The sequence below is a fragment of the Gordionus sp. m RMFG-2023 genome, chromosome 1 (assembly GCF_954871325.1).
Source record: "Gordionus sp. m RMFG-2023 chromosome 1, tfGorSpeb1-WG-v2, whole genome shotgun sequence".
In the NCBI taxonomy this organism is placed as follows: domain Eukaryota; kingdom Metazoa; phylum Nematomorpha; class Gordioida; order Chordodea; family Parachordodidae; genus Gordionus; species Gordionus sp. m RMFG-2023.
Genome location: NC_088775.1, coordinates 25,665,243 through 25,683,377, shown reverse-complemented (window position 1 = coordinate 25,683,377; position 18,135 = coordinate 25,665,243). Strand labels below are relative to the sequence as shown.

Genomic DNA, 18,135 nt, shown 5'->3' with positions numbered 1-18,135 from the left:
TTATAATTATTTGGATATTATAGTATCGTCGGCCTAGAATTGGAGTGCTCCACTTGCGCAAAGGTTTAAAATGAGAAAATCAGCATTAAAGTTAAAAATCATATATAAGAAAACCTTCAAAAATTAATATTTTTTAATCTAGTTTTTATTTTTATATATATTGGGACTAAATAAGTTATTACACTTCTAACTCAAAAACTTTAAAAATATCGAGTGGAGCACTCCAATTCTAGACCGACGGTATATAGATAATTTTTATGTTTATAATACGTTTAGGGTTTTGTATTTAATTGATTTGTTTTTAGAATATCATATTTAAACCTTAATCAATATAATTGTAAAAAATTTAATCACTCAATTCCGTAAGAAATAGTTTGACCAGGTATGGGCTAGCAGGCAAAAAATATTTTATATTCTTATTCTTAGAAAACTATTATAATAAAAAAAACTAAATTAACAATGGGAACAAAAATTTTTTTAACAAATAAAAATTGATTTATCAAAAGATGTTATTTTATTATAACAAACAATAAAATTGTGCGAAAAGGATATTCTTCAGGCGGTATTAATGTCTTAGTTCAAATTCGATTTATTTTCATCTCGAATGTCCGATAGCCGTTTTCTAGGGGTCACCATGCTATAATAATTCGTTGCCTCGGGGGCGAACATGATGTTTTTTTCTTCAGCAACAAAACGGGTGGTAACTTTAGTCTTATCGCCGCTAATTAAACATGCGGGATCTTCTTTTTTTAAAATTATTATTAAAAATAATTGATATTTATATAATAAAACGAAAAAATTTATAAAAGTTGTAACTTATACCTCCCCCCGAAAAAAAATCGTGGAAGTTAGTTTTAAGAAGAGGTAAATTTGGTGTTTTCGATGACGTTACTTCTGTTTCTCTATACGACAGGCATGGAGGATTGGCGTTGAGTGGCGGGCGTGTACTAACGTTATAATCTCCCCCACCTTTAACGTCTTTTTCTATTATATCTAATATTTTCAGAAATTACAAGCATTTAAAACAATTTTTAAATGCGCCCAACGACTGGAGCTGGAAAATGAGAAAATAATAAAAAGACTTAGTTTTTGAATATTATTCAAATCCCTTTTATAAATAAGTTGTCAAAAATTAATAAAAACAATCAAAAAAAACCACCTTTGTTTTTTTTGAATTCTAAATTTATTAATATTAAAATTATAAAAAAAACTATCAATTCAATATTGGTTCGTTAGAAATAGATAAAAACAAAAAAAATTGAAAATCTTGCTTATATCCTAGAAAATTTGTAAAGTAAATTTGAAATATTAATAGATGCTAGGGAAGTAAACATTTGTATTTAAATTTAATTCTTTAAAAGAATCGCTAAAAATAGAGGAACTATCATCAATATTCGCATAAGTTGTTCCCAATTCTGGGAACAATGATGATATTTCCTCCATTTGTAGCGATTTTTTTAAGAACTCACTTTAAATACAAAAGTTTACTTCCATAATTTAAAAAATTTCTAGGAGATATAAATGAGATTCCCAAATTTAGACCCTATCCCCAATTCTATTACAAACTAATAATTGAAACGTTAAAAATATTTGTCACCTGAGAATCTCTAAAAAAATCTATGAATCAGGTTGAACCTTATGATATATATCCTAATTGTTTTAAAGATTATTATTCAATCAATTTGAATTGATCATTCTACCTTCCGCCTCGGCGTGGCGATGAGGGGATGGCAACGTCTAAGATCGGCTAAAGAGAATTAGAGGTTCCACGTGGACTGGGTTTATAATATCATCACTGTCTCCTCAACGGAGTGTAAAAGCATCCTAGAGGGGTTGATGTCGGAAAAAACATTCTAATGTAAAAAAACGTGCTCCAAAATTCCCTAATAATTACAACCAAATATAGGCAGGGTACAATCCAAAGTATTCCGTGGACCTCCTAATTCATCTACGACAAAAAGAACGGAAAACCTGATGGAACCACAATTCGTGAAAATGAGACTTATGATGGCGATAAATGGCTAGACATTTTGTGGGGAAACCAGCAATGATAGATGACGGAAAGAATGATAGAATAAGGTGGATGCACAAAAGTGAACAGATTTGTATTGCATACAAAAAACTAGGTGGATAGGTAAGGCCGCAAGAATGATTGGCAAGACAAATGAAAAGTATAAATTTTACTAGCAAGGAAGTAACGATGGCAAAGCTAGCTTTGGTGTGTTTGTTGCAGAGAAATGGGTAAATCGGTTAAACAATGATAACATATAAGGGTAGTTTGGAAATCTGCAATGGATTAACTCCGGAAGAAGTGAAAAAGTTTTGTTATTTGGGTCATATGCTAAACGCAGGTGAAGGCATAGAAGGGAGATGTGAATGTTTAGATATTGTGAAGTATCTGAGATTGAGAAAAAAAAAGCAAGGAATTTTGAGAAAGGATTGGAATAGAAGTGGTGATGAGAAAGAAGAAGTGTCATTGGCAATTCTTAGAAATTTTTGCATACCATATAGAAGTGTTCTCAGTTATAAAATATAACCTTTATTCTTTCTCCCTATTTGTTAAAATTAAATTGAAGAAAATCTTGGAAATATTTTAATCATACAGCGCATTAGTATTTTTTTTAGGAAAATAATCACATCTATCAATAAATATTATAATAAGGTATATTTTTATGCGCAATAATGATAGGATGAGTAATAATTTTATAAAATGTGTTTTCTCTACACTTTAATTATAATGACCGGTAAAGTCAAAACAACATTATACATATTTAATCAACCAAATCTAAACCCTTATTCTTACCTGAACCGATATGACGGGTCCAATCTTTAGTTTTATGGCATTCAATAAAATCAAGTATTTCTGTTGTATCAGAGACCCGCGGAGATCGAATTGTCGAACCTGGTCTTATTTTATTTTCATATCTTTTAGAAGTGCCCGGCACGGGTATCATTTTACGAGACCTCAACCTAGATTTTAAAATTTCGCCAAAATAATAATTTTGTAAATGTTTTAAATGGAACTGTTAAGTGAAATTTTCCAAATAATTAATTGCCTATTTTCGATTTAAAAGGGCCTGGTGTCCTTGGTTTGTATATTTATTTTTAAGCCCCAGATTGTTAGAATAACTATCATTTTTCAGCCCTTCACTCCAAATTTAAGGGCCGGTAGTGAAGTAGTTACATTTTTGGAAAAAATAACTCATTAGTCTCTTTTAAAAAAAGTAAATGTTAACTTTTGTTAGAATGTAAGGATAACTAATTACCCTTCAAAATATGTTAAATATTTATTATTACATTTATTAATTTAAAAATATTAAATATGATAATTTTAAAATTGCGTTAAGTGCCGAATTCAACATGAACATATTTTCCTTTTAAATTTCCCGCAAAAGGAAATAACCGAAACTTATTATATTTATACGGAAATCACTCTGTTAATTAAATGAAATATATTACCTATATGTAGCGCTCTAAATAGAACGTTAGTCTAGTTTGGAAAAGATTTTGGACAAAGAAGATTCCTTTTCATTTAGACACCAATTTAGAAAATAGTTTATTGTTAAAATTCACTAAATTTATTGTCAATTTATATGAAAAATTAATATTGTATTATGATATTCTTTTTGAGTGCAGCAAAATATGATTCTGTATAATAAAAAATTACATGATATAGTTCATATTAATTAATTTAGAATAACACTTGTTATTTTTAAAATATAACTATAACCTGTTATCTTTTAAGGATATTATTTGTAACTGTAACGAGTTAATTTTAAAAATTAATTTTTAATATCACTACTGGCTAAGTTTCGAGCTCGCAGGTCTCTATAGTGGAAATTAGTTTTTTATTAGGTAATCAGTGAGGCGATTCTGAGAACAGCTAAAGTTGTAATATAATGCTGTTATTTTGTTTTAAAAAACATTTCCACATCTATACAAATTTGTTTAAAATAATATAGATGTTGAATAAAATTTTTAACTTACTATGGATAAAAAAAAAATTATTTCACAATAAAAATTCAACATTAGTTACTAATAACTAAACAATTACTTTTTTTGGTATATATTTTAAAAAATTGGTATTTATATTCCCAGTCCGACTTTCAGCATATAAAAAAATTTTTTCTTTCGAATTGAAATGAAAAATGATTTATCGAATTATTTGATATTTATATTTTTTCAATAATTATTCGTTATAATAATATTCAACCGTTATTATAATGCATTTCTTCAGGGACTCCATGATCTTGAGGCGGATTATCAAGAGACGTGAAATCGAACCTTGTATTTATATTTATTTCAAATTTTGTATAAAAAATAATAATTGGGAATTAAAATGATAGTAAAAAAGAAATGATAGATTAAAAGCAGAAATAAGAACTGGGGCCCTCGAAATTAGTGAAGGTTAACGACCGTTAGACCACTACATGATCAGAATATGTTTTTAAAAAAAGGAGTCAGCTGCATTGAGATCAAGCTTAGAAACCAGATATAATCCGGCCAAATCAGTTAGCTTAGTAGACCACTTAAAAAATTTTTTTGGCTTTGTGGAGCTCTAAGCCAGTCTTAGTCGATTTCATTAGTCGAAATTGGGTCAAACTTTAGAACCTGATTTTGTTTTACAATTGTGAGTGAGAAGGAACCAGAACCACCACTAAGAAAATCAGACGAAATCCTGTTTAGACTAGGTTCCAAACTTAGATTATAAAAGTATGAGAAGAAACATTTATCGAACAAAAAAATAATATTTATGTTAAAGCTTGAACCATTTTTAGAGGGGAAAAAAATTAATTCAAAAGAAAATCAGAGTATTTATGAAAAATAACTATGATTGATTTGCGTATTATTTTTTGTGTAAAACCTAATAACTTTGGCCGCCTTTCTTTCGTTAGCAGAGATTTCTACGGAATCAAATGGAGCATCGATGATATTGGGTGTGGAACATGAATTGACCTAAAAGATGGGAGAATAAAGTCAGCAAATCGGTAAAATGAAGGTGAACATAACCATAATTATTTTAGGGGTAGCCATGGTCATATTTATTGGAGAGCATCTGTGGGCCAGATTAGCCTGAAAAAAGGAAATTCCCAAGTTATGGTTTGGGACCAACCTATACGAGCCGCTATAAATTAATTATAATCCAACGTTTTTATTTTACCCACTATTAACAAATATAGGAAGCTCTGTTTATTAAAAAAATTAATAAATTCAAAAATGTCAATTATAATAAAAAAAACTTTTAATATGGATTTAGGTGATTGAAAGCCCGCGACATTTTTCATACTATTCAGTTTCATTCTTGATAAAGGATTCGTAAAATTTAGTGGAAGGTTCATTCGAGGGTTAAGCTGATCGGGAGTTATGGCGGAGGGGATCAGCTGGTTGTGGGTTATAATTCGATCCCAAAATTGTGCGAAATTTTCACCAGGTATGGGGTCAGTTTTAATGAGATCAGAACTAATCTTAACCAAACTCGAATTAGGGTGGGAGGCTATGGATCGCGGCAACTTTTCGTTTGGGTGTTTGGCGTTTGACTTTTGGTAAATAGAGTTTAAAAAAATAAAGGTCTATTATAATGTATCTTTAAAGCTAAAATTAATATTTTTGTATATTTATTTTTTATAATTTTGGGCTGTTAATATGGAATTTTTTTTTGTTCAAGGATTATTAAATATATATGTTTAATAAAATATTTTCAACTAGTAATTAAGCATTATCTTGGAAAATTTCGAATAGTAGGAAAAAAATAAAATGAAAAACAAAATTTCTAGAGCATTTCAAAAATAGAACGTTGCAAAAATTTGGATATTTTTGACGTTTGCTGGTTAAAATTCTTATCATCTGCTTTGTATTAATTCCATAATTTCAAATCGAAAATTTCATATTTTAAAGTAATAGGTATATATGTATTTAATTGAAAACTAACCTGTTTATACTTTTAATCTTATTTTATAATGACTACAAAAGGCTCAATATTTTAAATGTTAATACGTTCTGGTATGGCGTCAGGCATAAATAGGTAGTCATATAAAACATTTGCAATTGTCATTGAAATTTCAAGATGGGTCAACATAACAGTCAGTATCCATTTTACATTTTAGTCACCAGAGAAGTCGCCGCTTCTTTGGCAGGGACGCAGGTGCCTAAAGGGAGGGCTCTGAGCATATTAAATACGATTTTATTGACGGGGAGGTCATCCACCAAGTATTTTTACTGAAATTCTCAAATTAACCACCGAATAATTTTACAAGTCAAAAATTCTTCAAACATTTAGGGATGTGGAGAAAAAAATCAATCTAATTTATATAACGATTTATAAAAATTCGTCACTGATAAATCACTTGACATATAATATTACTACAAATACTACCTTTTGAATATTATTTAAATTTATTTTAGAATTTTAATAATGATTTTTCCTAAGCAAAATGAAATTATTAATTTTTTCATCAACTGATTTGATACATATGTAACAGCAAGCGGAAGATAATAGATAATCAGATATGATGGATGATATTTTTTTGCAACATATCCAATGATTTTGGGATTGAAATTAAAATTAGCATCTTTTCAAGCTGATAATTATAACTTTTTTAAATTATCTTTTCAATATCTTTTCGAGGTTCTTTACAAATTTTGAATAGTATTGGCCATTGACTTAAACATGCTTGAATACTATCTGCTAGCGTGTTCTATCTAACCTCACTAGGATCCTTTTTAATAGAGGAGTAAAATATTTAATATTTGTTCCTGTACATTTTTACCCTAAATAATTAGCATAGATTAAATTGATAAGTGCATCTATGATTTAAAATATTTCCTAAACCAGAATTTATACATTGTTCCTTATCTGTTTGTATTTAATAATGAGGTCTACTCATCTTATCGAATTATATGTAATTTCTTATATTTTAAAAATATTTAAAATTTACTTTTTCATGTATTTATATAAAATAGGAAAGAATATCATAAAAATAAGATTGTAAAAAATTTTATTCATAAGTACCATGTTTAAAGCTTTGGCATTATCTAGACTCATGACGGAAACTAAATCTCAATCAGGTCTAGCAAACTTAAAAAAATCTAAGAACTGATTTAAATAAACCAGAAGAATTAAACCTAAAAGAATAGTTATAAAATTCTCTCGTCCTGAATGTTTAAAAAAAATCGGTTAACCGTTACTTTTTGGCGGGAATCTTGAAAGAAAACTGACGAGGTATTTTCTGGGCTAAAATAGGAAAATGGCGTTTCTAAAAAATTTTTTAAAATAATTGTTAAATAATATTATTTTGAAATTATTCTTTTCTTTTTGCCCTTCTTTGTGTATATCTTAAAACAAAGATTTTTTCTTATTTAAAAGAATTAAAACTATAAAGAAGCTTGTAAATTAAAATGCTAAAATCATCATAGTAAGTTAACACGATTAAAATCAAATGTATATCATGATTTAAATAATTTTTTTTTTGATTTGATTTTAAATAATAATTTTTTTTTGTTATCAAAAGCATTTTATTTCACCCTATTTTACTATTATTTTGCATATAAGTTTTAATTAATTGCTAAATTTAATTCATTAAATAATAAATATTGAAAACACATGATAAAATATTTTTTAGTCAATTGAACATTATCAGTCTAACTATGGTGTATTTATAAAGGCTCCTATTTAATCGAATTAAAACGGAAATGCTAAGAAAAAAATTCTAAAAAGTTGAATAAATACTTAATGCACAGAAAAAAATACTAAATGCTCCGAATTATTTCTTAATGCTAAATAATTTAATTGCCCAGAAAAAATTCTAATCATTCAGGCATAAAACTGAAATGCTCAGATTAAAAAATGAATCAGTAAGAAAATATATGAAATGCTCTGACTAGTTACTTAAATATGTTTTCTTAGTATACTATTGATTTTAAAAATTTATATACGATTATAAAATTTAAAAAATAATTATGACCTCCTCCGTTTCTCAAGGACTTAAGCAATTTGTTAATTAAACATTCAGTCTTTCATATAATATCCATGTTTGAAATATAAGAAAGTCAGAATGCCTCCATAGACATAGTGGTCAATAAAAATTACAATGTTATAAATAGATCTTTATATTAGCTTTTATAAGATACCAATATTGAAATATTATAATAGAATTTTTTTTAGTTTTTCCACTCCATCCCACCCTGAATAATAGTTATAATTATCCATGTAATATATTAATCTTTTAGAAATATTATGCTAAATTCTTTTTAATCCCAGGGCATCAATGTAATCAATCTATCTCCTGTCGTTATATTATACCAAGAAATTTTTAAGCTCCAATCCTAAAACATAATCTGAAGTGATGAGTATTAATAAAATCAATTGAATTTTTTATTAGCATTATTTGTTACCCGTGTTGAGATAATATATTAGAAAATTTTCAACACCCCCCCCCCCCCCCATTTCCAAGCCGCAGAATGATGAAAATCAATTAATCTCCTTATTCATTTCAAGATTAAATTACACAAGTAGAGATTTCGCACACAGAGGGCACATAGGTTCAGAATGTTTCTTTTTTAAAATCAGTTAAATTGAGCCGTTTAACAATACTTAGTACATTAGAAGTTAAAAACAAAGAATCAAGTCTGGACGTAATCTAATCAAAAATTACTTGACTTTAAAGGAATAGCATTTTACCATGTCTATAGTAAACTCATCCCAAGAATTTCAGACAATTTTGAAACCAATTTAACTTGATCTTTCCAGATTCTATAATTAAGGCTATAATCTAAAATTTAAAGAGAAATGTATAAAATTCACAGGGTAGGTTAAGCGCTATACACCAGAGTTGTTAAAAGACACTTTTCAGCAGATTGTTCGGCTAAAAAGTATCTAGATAGAGGGCCTAAAAATGTTAACAAAATGTACAATATTTAAGGATACAATGAAAATAAGAGCGGCCATCGTCGTTACATTTCACGTTTCTATAAAGTAACTCCATTACACTTTTTTTAAAGCGCCGAATTCTTTACTATTAAAAAGTTTGAATAAATGGTTTTCCTTTTATTTTATCAGTAGATATATATTTATCAGAGGTTTGCAAATGGCAAAATTTTCAGGCCTGGCCCGGCCTGGTGGAAATTTAAATAATGACGGCTTAGTCTGGTGGGAAATCAAATAATGCCCGGCTTAATTTAAATATTTTACTAAGGTAGCCTTGCCCGGTTTTTAAATGGTAAAAAATATGCTATTGAACATCAAAATAAACTACTATTTATAATTTTGGGAAGTGGTTAAATTAATTAAAAACACTACAATCTATGAATTGTCTCTCCGATGAAATTTCCCAATTAATCAAGTATATATATATAAAATATTTTTTTGCCCGGCCCAACCCCCAAAAATTTTATAAGCCCTGGCATTGCAGAGATATTTATAATATAAATATCCCAAAATTGAAATAAATTAATAATTGGATAGAATATTTATTATATTAATGATTATTTTTAAAAATATAATATTCATTTTTTTAAATCAATTTTAATGACGATTATTTCTCAAAACTTTAAAGATCTTTTTTAGTTCAATAGACGGGTTGAAGATGGCCTGGGATTTTGTAAAAAAAAAAGGTTTTAATGTTTGAAAATTGTTAAGGTTTTATTTTTTAGAGATGTATATTTACTAGTAGAAATTTCATGGTTATCATTCGAGTTATCACATTAGACATGTCTTAGTCCAAAAAAAGCGTTTTTTTTATCTTGGAAATGAGTCTTGGTACAATTTTTTTTAAAAGATGTTGTATTTTTATCAATATCTTTCCTCATATAAGAAACAAAATGCTGTGGTTATTATTCATTTGGCCTTTAAGATAACGATGAAGATAATTTACATAATATTATCCTTACTACTAGTACAATAAAAAAATGAACATTTCCTATAATAATAACAGCTGAAAGAAGAATTAAATGAGATGTCCTATAATTTATTTTAAAACTTTGCTTTAAGATACATTTTATTATAATCTTGTAAAGTGTGCATAATGCCAAAATTGAAGTTGGAAATTAAATTGCGAATTAAACAAAACATTTTTTATTCAGTTCAATCTTTTATTAATAAACATTCGCATAGGATTTATCACTAAAGCATACTCGTTTAAACACAATTAGGTATACTAAAAAGTCTTTCAACTAGTGTATTGGAAAGTAGGGATTCAAACCAACTAAATAATTTTTAAAAATAAATCATATTTGGCAGTGAAAAAAAATAATGTTGATTTTTTGTAACCTCTATTTATTGATTTATTTAATAAAGGAATTCATATATAAAATGCAAATCATGATTAAAAAAAAATACCATAATTAATTACTTGTGTTTCTAGAACCATGAATAGCAACAATTGATCTGATAAATTGCCATCTTAAGGACCTGCTTTAGGTAGAAAACTTCATTATGATCTTCATTTGTTTTAATTTTCTACCTAATATGATCAATTTTAAGAATCCCTCACAAAACTCCATAGGTATTGTGACAAGTGGAATAGATATTCCTATTCCTTTAAGTGTTCGGCTGAACAAATTGCAGAGACATTGATTCGGGCTAAAAAAATCAATACATATGTAATCCCAAGCGACAGGATGATAAAGGTATAAGACTGATAGGATCGGGCCTTTATTGTTGCTATAAATGATCTGGATCCAGGGGCATTTTTCTTATGAATTACTCGATAAGAGAAAATTATGGATGAGACAAAATTAACGGGGTGAGACATGAAACACTAAGATGATTATAGCTAAAAAAAAATTTTGATGGATGACTATCTTCCTAAAATTGATTAATTAAAGGCTCATAAAATGCAAAATAGGGCTGCTAACAAACTTTGCTACTAGAAGTTATGAAAAATAAAAAATAATATTAAGTTAGATAGAGAATTTCTATTTTTGAAAAAAAATACAAGGAAATTCTTTTTGAAATTCAGTATGTTGATTCCAACAAACAACGAAAGTTCTTCCTTTATTAAGATGGCCCTTATAACTTCTTTTTTTCTATGGTCACCCATAGAAAGTAAAGAAAAAATATCGACTAAAAATGTATAATGATGTTTCGTTAGAATTTTAGCAAATAAATATAACAGAAAAATATTTTAAAATTAATCTACAAAACTATGATTGATTTTTCTTACTATTTTTTTAGCAAAAAAATCCTGAAATATAGATTTTACCTGAACGGAATATATTAGAATGACAGTGATAAGTGCGCGCTTTTCATATTTAATATCTTGAATCCCGGTTTGTTAATTCTTAATCGTTTAACTATTATATTTTGTTTACTTGATGAACCAAAAATCAGGGAACTGATAACAAGAACAAAAATAATGCGAATCCACATTTAGGTTTATCCGGCTGAGGAATAGTTACAATAAATACAGATATAAATCCAAAAAAAAAATCCCACGTATTGCAAATACAATAACGATCGAAATTCTAATTTGAACAGGGTAGATTGATATTTTTGTATATAGAATATGACCATGGTAATAGCAAAAAGGATCCCTATAAAGGCGATAACATTTATTAATTTACAATAATTAGTGTAGTGTCTGATATAAATAATTGGCATATTGATACATACGGTTCTGTTTAAACTCGGCCATTTGCAGCTCGGACAGGATAAGCACCTTCGGAAATTATTTATTCTTAACTGATATTGTGGCGTAAAAATAAAACTTCTTTCATTACAGGTGCGACATGTCCAACAGCATTTACTTGAGGTTGGTTGACATTTTGTATTCATCTATTTGACATGGTGCAGAACAACGTGAGATTATTGTAGTATGTATAATTTCTCCATGTGAAGTTTGAAATCAATTTTAATTGACTCCGGTTTTCCTTGTTAGACTCATAACTTCCTACCGTATATAAATCGAAACGACTATTAAATTTATGAAAGTTACAATTCTTAACCCATTAATGGTCAAGATTTTTCTAGTGGATAAAAATGCTCAATTTTTTCAAATTATATTGATTAATGCTCAAATATGATATTCTAAAAAAATCAGCCAAAAAAAATAATCCTAAATAGAAAATCTAGCCTGGTGCATATATGCACCGTTAACCATTAAGAGGTTAAAAAAGATAAAAATTATATAAAATACTATAAGATCAAAAAAACAACAAATATCTTTATTCTTTTTTTGTAATTTATAATAAAAACGAGAAAATGTTTATATATTATGAAAATCCTTGAAACATTTAATATGGAGTGCGATTTGACATGTTTGGCACATATATCTTGAGTGCGTATGGCAATATCTGCATCTTCGTCTTTTTCCATCTATAATTTTGGATAAATAATGTCCAGATGAATCAATAGGGTTTTCACACTGTAATGCAAACTGGCTGGCGTGACCTGTACTTGAATTTTTTTCAATTTTTACTGGCTTTCGAAGGAGGTAGTTAGTAACTTCTCGTCTAAATGCAAGCAAACTCTTCTTGTCATCTCGATTCACGAATTTCCAGATTTTCCATGAATTTACCAAAGCTACATCAATAAAATTGGTGAATATTGGCCACCACCATTTTTTTCCTCTTATTTTTATTCTATATGTAGATATTAGATTATCACATAGATCAACTCCACCCATGTGTTTGTTATAAGCAGTTACCATATTTGGCTGAGGAATTTTTATTTTAGAAGATATTTTCTTAGAATACCTTGAAACATTAGAAAGCAAAGAGATAGTGTGGCATGTCGATGCAACGGTCACCACCGAATTATCATTCCAACGAACTACAAATATTTCGTTTAATTTTTCAAACCTATAATCATAATATCCTCTTTCTTTTTTTGCTACAACCTTTATAGATTCAACTGGGCAATGCTCTATTCTATTGTCCCTCACAGTTCCAGTTGCAAAATATCCCATTTGTTTTAAGTATGACAAGAGTTTAAATGATGTAAAGAAATTATCAAAATATATTTTATGATAATTTGGTTTTTGCAATGCCTTTAATAATTTTATGATTACATTTCCACCTAATCCATATTCATATTTATTTTCGCTTTTTCCTTGATATATATCAAATGAGAATACGTAACCGTCGGAAGAGGCCAATATCCAAGACTTGTATCCGAATCTAATTGGTTTTCCTTTTATGAACATTTTGCAAGAATGTCTTCCTCGATATGGTATCATCTGTTCATCTATTGATAAATGATGTTTAAAAATTCCGAATTGCTGAAATTTATTATTCAATATATTAATGTAAGGCCTAACTTTATAAAATCTATCATGTATATCTATTTTAGTATTGTCTGCCAAATGGATATTATATTTCAAATTTCGAAATTGTAATTGGGTCATTGTATCCCGGATTATTGGAATAGAAATATCGCTGTCATTAGACCAGTACATTCTTTCTTGTGGGAGAGAATGATATCAGTAAATAATAGAATTCCAATAAATCTCTGAATATCTTGGATGGTTATGCATATGTTAGGTCTATTCATTTGTTTAGCATAAATATTACTTTGTTCTACAATTAGGGAATATAAGTATTCGTCGAAAATTAAACAAAATATATCTGATGGACTTTTACCATGTAAATCATTTTCAAGTTTTATTACATCTTCCTTTTCTCCATTGAAAGGGCTTGAAGAATATATTGCATCCGTTTTTCTCCATTTTAAATTGTGAGAAATTCGAGAATAGCTTCTTGTAGAATATGGTTCTGGAAGGTCGTCATCAACTGAATTATGAATCTCCAATTCTCCAGCTGTATCTGAAGGCAAAACTCCGACATTTGTTAAGTCATTTTCATCGAAATCTTTTTCATCACTAACTGCAGAGGGGTTTGGAGGAATTATAACCATATCTCTTTCTTCAATTGGTTCCTCTTCAAAAAGTTAGCAAGCGCTTGTTCAATTGTTAGAAAACGTTTCATTAAAAAAATTTATTAAAAATTAAATATCTAGACAAATTATTTTCGTAGAATCTTGATTTTTTTATTAGTCATCTATTATTTTGATAATTTTGATTGAATTGACAAAACAGGTGCATAATATTTTATATAAATAAAATAAAATCTTCAGAAAGGAAGAGGCTAAAAATAATTTTAAACTTTGGAATATTTATGAACCTAATAATTTCATATAATTTGATCGGGATAAAAAATTATAATAGGAACAATATATTATTCGATTTAATCTCAGGGGAAAAAAATTTTTTTAAATTATTTTCAAAAGGTCTTTTTTGGGTATAAAATTTTTTTTAAAAATTCTTAAGGGGCTCGAGCCACCCACCCCTCCCCTTCCCACCCTTAGTGACGGTAGTGGTTTTAAGTATAATATAAAAAATTATAATTCATTATGTTAAATTTCATTTGTTTGAATTTTTTTAAATAATATATACTGCTAGATGGTTAACGGTGCATATATGCACCAGTCAACTTTATGTGGTTACCTACTAAAATATTAATTATTTAAAAATTCAAAAATGATTGATAAATATTGATATATCTATAAAGAATATATACACACTAGTTTTCATCGAAATAATTTTATAATATGCTCGTGAGATCACTTAGAAAATTTTGCATTTTAGACCTGATAAATTCGCAAAGTTTGAGGGTTTCTTAGGGGCATAAAAAAATATTTTTTTCATATTTTTCTTTTCCAGTTTTGAAGTACAATGTCTGAACTATATAAAAATCTTTTTTATTATTTAAAAAAAAAAAACTACTATGTTAAAATAAGGTATATAGGAGGTGGTGCATATATGCACCGTTAACCAGTAACGGGTTAATGGGTTATTTACGGCTCGATCCGAATTATAATCAATTTTACCTGACATTCCATAAAATGAGACATTTTGAAAATAGGGTTTTAAATTGTTATCAATTATGCAATTTTTTAATTGGCTTTTATTAATATTAGAACATTTTTTCCATATGAGAACATCTATAAGAAACAATAAAGCCATGGTGGCACCATACTTAAAGAAACTCTCTTATCTAATTTAATATTGATTACTTGTGTTTAAATTTAAGAGGGTATCGTTTTCATTATTTAAAAGCCTATTCCTAATGCTATTAAACCAGATGATATGGATCAATAATTCTATCCTTATTTAGCAACCAAGAAGAATAATTGGCTGAAACACTGCCAAAACAGTTATTGATCCTTTGACCATTTTTGCTAAGCCCAGCCTTCTAACAACCGTTGAAAAAGTAATCACCCAAACCTAGAACAAACCTCCAAAAATGCATGTGAACCAGTTTGAACCTTATATTTTAACTCTTTTAAAAATGATTAATAACAAGTTCTGACTGATAAATATCATTAATTATTTTTGTACATTACTATTTGATAATGTCAGCCACCCTAGTTAGCATATAGAAGTGTTCCCAATCATAAAATTAATTTTCCTCCTTTTGACAGAAGAGAATCTTGAATTTTTTTAAAAAAGGGTAGGGGAGACCGGGGTAAAACGATAGGCATTTTGCATATTTACCATAAAAATTTTAAACAAGAGTCAAACACAACAAATTATAGATCAATGTGTAGCCCCATCCCTCTTCTACAAGATAAAAAAAAGTGTAGGCCTGTATCTATAATATTTTAGGAGCTATGATTAGTTATGTAAAACTACTCATTTTCGCCATTTTACCCTGGGTACAGGGTAAAATAGATAAGCACTAGGGTAAAGTGGTTAAAATAATATTTGACACATATTTATTGTTTTATTTAACAAATATTACAAATTTAAGATTTATTTATGATTTTTATTTAAAAACTAATCGATACAATAAGGACATGTAAAATAATTATCATAATTAGCACATTTAGAATGTGCCCATTCAAGGCACATTGTACATTTTAGCCATTCATCGCCCTCGCGACTATTTTTATAGTTTTTATTACAAATAACACATAAACAATTATTTTTTGATATCTTTTTTTTTCTCTGAATTAATAATTTTTTTTATAAGGTGTAGATGTTAATATTTCTGAATTCTTTTTTTTAGATATTTTATCCGATGAAATATTGAATAATTTTGGAATAGGTATTATAGATGAAGGATTGAATACTTTATTATAATTTTTTGAGCATGATGGTAACATATCATGATAAGGTTCATCAATATCATCTGGAACATTTTCGTTCAATAATATAGATAAATCACTATCATTATTTTGTCACTGTAAGATTTTGAGTCACTGTAATATTTTCATCATTATTTTCAAATTCAATATTTGAGCTAGCATTTGAATTATTACAGCAGATATAATCTTGTTCTGTAAATATATTTGGGTTTAAAGGAAATATGCCACATGCTAATAACCCATTTAATATATTATTTGGTGTCACTGCCCTTGGTATTTCATTTTTTAACACTCCTGGAATATCATAAATCTGAAATTGTTGCCCACATGATTTCTCATCCATGTGTCAATAGCTCCATTATAAAACTTTTTCAATGGCCCATAAACTGCTTTGTCTAATGGTTGGAGTTTATGCGAGCAATGTGGTGGAAGTGTTAGAATAACAATCCCATTGGAGCGACAATAGTTTATAACGGAAATTGAACAATGAGAGCTATGGTTATCTAAGATTAATAAGACATTTTTCTCATTGGATGCACTAGAATATTTTTTAAAGTGTTCCAAAAAAGATAAAAATTCCTCCTCTTGCATCCAACCGATGCGTTTCCCACACCCTTAGATCCAATAGGCCTATCACGAATAAAGTGATCTTTGTATCGTTTTCTTGGAAAAATAAAAAATGGTGGAATGCTATGGCCTATAGCATTGATGGCTAAACATATTGTAACTAACGTTCCTCTTTCTCCTGACGTTATAGAGCCGACTTGTTTGGCACCCTTCTGTGCTATAATTTTTGCAGGAGTTTGAACGGTGGTGAAACCACTTTCATCTGCATTTCATATATTATGTGGTTCAAAGTTATAAGAATTATATAGCTTAATTAAATTTTCAAAAAATTTATTGACATTTGTGGGATTGAAGCCATATGCTCTTGCTAGACTAGTAGCTTCAGGGGTACGAATCGAAAGATGTCGTTTTCTAAACCCCATAAACCAGTCCTCTCCAGCCATACCATTAGTTGTCCAGCTTTCTGGGAAAGATTTGCCATATTCTTTAGCAAGCTGATAAGCAAATCCTCTTATCTTGTTTAAATTGAATTAATTTCATAATTTTAATAATACTCAATTGGTAACTTTAATATTAAATATCAATATTTATTTGATTATAATAAATGAATGAATGAAAAATTTAATGTGAATAATTTTATATTTTAACCGTTTTACCCATAACAGCTTTACCCATATATTATATATATCGTTATTGCGTGACTTCTAATATAGCTAAAGATGTCAGATAAATTTTATTTTATAGTTAATACATTAAGGAACATGTGTGCCAAATTTTGAATCCTGAGGATATGTAAATTTTACTAAAAGCAAAATATACTAGAGATTGATTTTTATATTTTTTGGGTAAAAAACAGTTTTTTGACAAAATATATAAAACCAGGTAAGTTTTTTAAAAGATGAACATAGGTAAGAAATTAGATATAAAAATACATCTTCACACCAAATTTAAGGTCTTTATACTCAATGGTTAAAAAGTTATTCGCGTTAACATTGTTACCCCGTCAATCGCTTTACCCCGGTCTCCCCTATATGGCACTATATTATTTTTTAAAGAATAGTGATAAAATTTAAAAAAAGTGTTCCCTTTTTACAATAAAATCACGATACTCATTTTTAAAATAATCGCTCAAAGTATTAATGGTTCATATCTTTTGGGTGGTGTTGAAGAAAAAAAATATAATATTCATTTTGCGATTTTTTTTCTGAGATTAATATCATTTGAAAACTTTTATTGTTTATCAATCGTTGTGTCAATTCTTTTAATCTTTAAAATTTGAAGCCAAGTAAAATGTCTTGATGCGGCGTTGATTGTTTCTTCTTAGTTAGTATAATAATATTAAGGGTTTAAAAATTTACAATATATAAAAGGTCATCCATTGTGTAAAATAACGTTTGTTTTGAATTGGAAAGAAATAAACTCAGGCAGATATTTAATATAAAAAAAGAGGATCAAATTAATTTTTAAATATAATATCAAAATGTACC

General features: G+C 28.1%; 1 protein-coding gene across 6 annotated transcripts in view; it reads right to left on the bottom strand.

Moving 5' to 3' along the window:
* Nucleotides 1-390: 390 nt before the first annotated feature.
* LOC135922643 (uncharacterized) overlaps nt 391-18,135 on the bottom strand; it is a 54,089-nt gene continuing 36,344 nt past the window's right edge. For 2 of the 6 annotated variants that reach the window (XM_065457067.1, XM_065457065.1), the window contains 6 exons: nt 7,186-7,253; nt 5,241-5,537; nt 4,865-4,956; nt 4,214-4,284; nt 823-993; nt 391-743 (listed from right to left, as the gene is read on the bottom strand). In XM_065457067.1, the coding sequence (XP_065313139.1) occupies nt 574-743; nt 823-993; nt 4,214-4,284; nt 4,865-4,956; nt 5,241-5,537; nt 7,186-7,253 (869 nt within the window). In that variant the 3' untranslated portion in view covers nt 391-573. Of the gene's footprint in view, nt 744-822; nt 994-2,803; nt 2,971-4,213; nt 4,285-4,864; nt 4,957-5,240; nt 5,538-7,185; nt 7,254-11,198; nt 11,886-18,135 lie in introns of those variants that run through there. The other 4 variants (XM_065457066.1, XR_010570979.1, XR_010570980.1 and 1 more) reach the window with 4 other exon arrangements.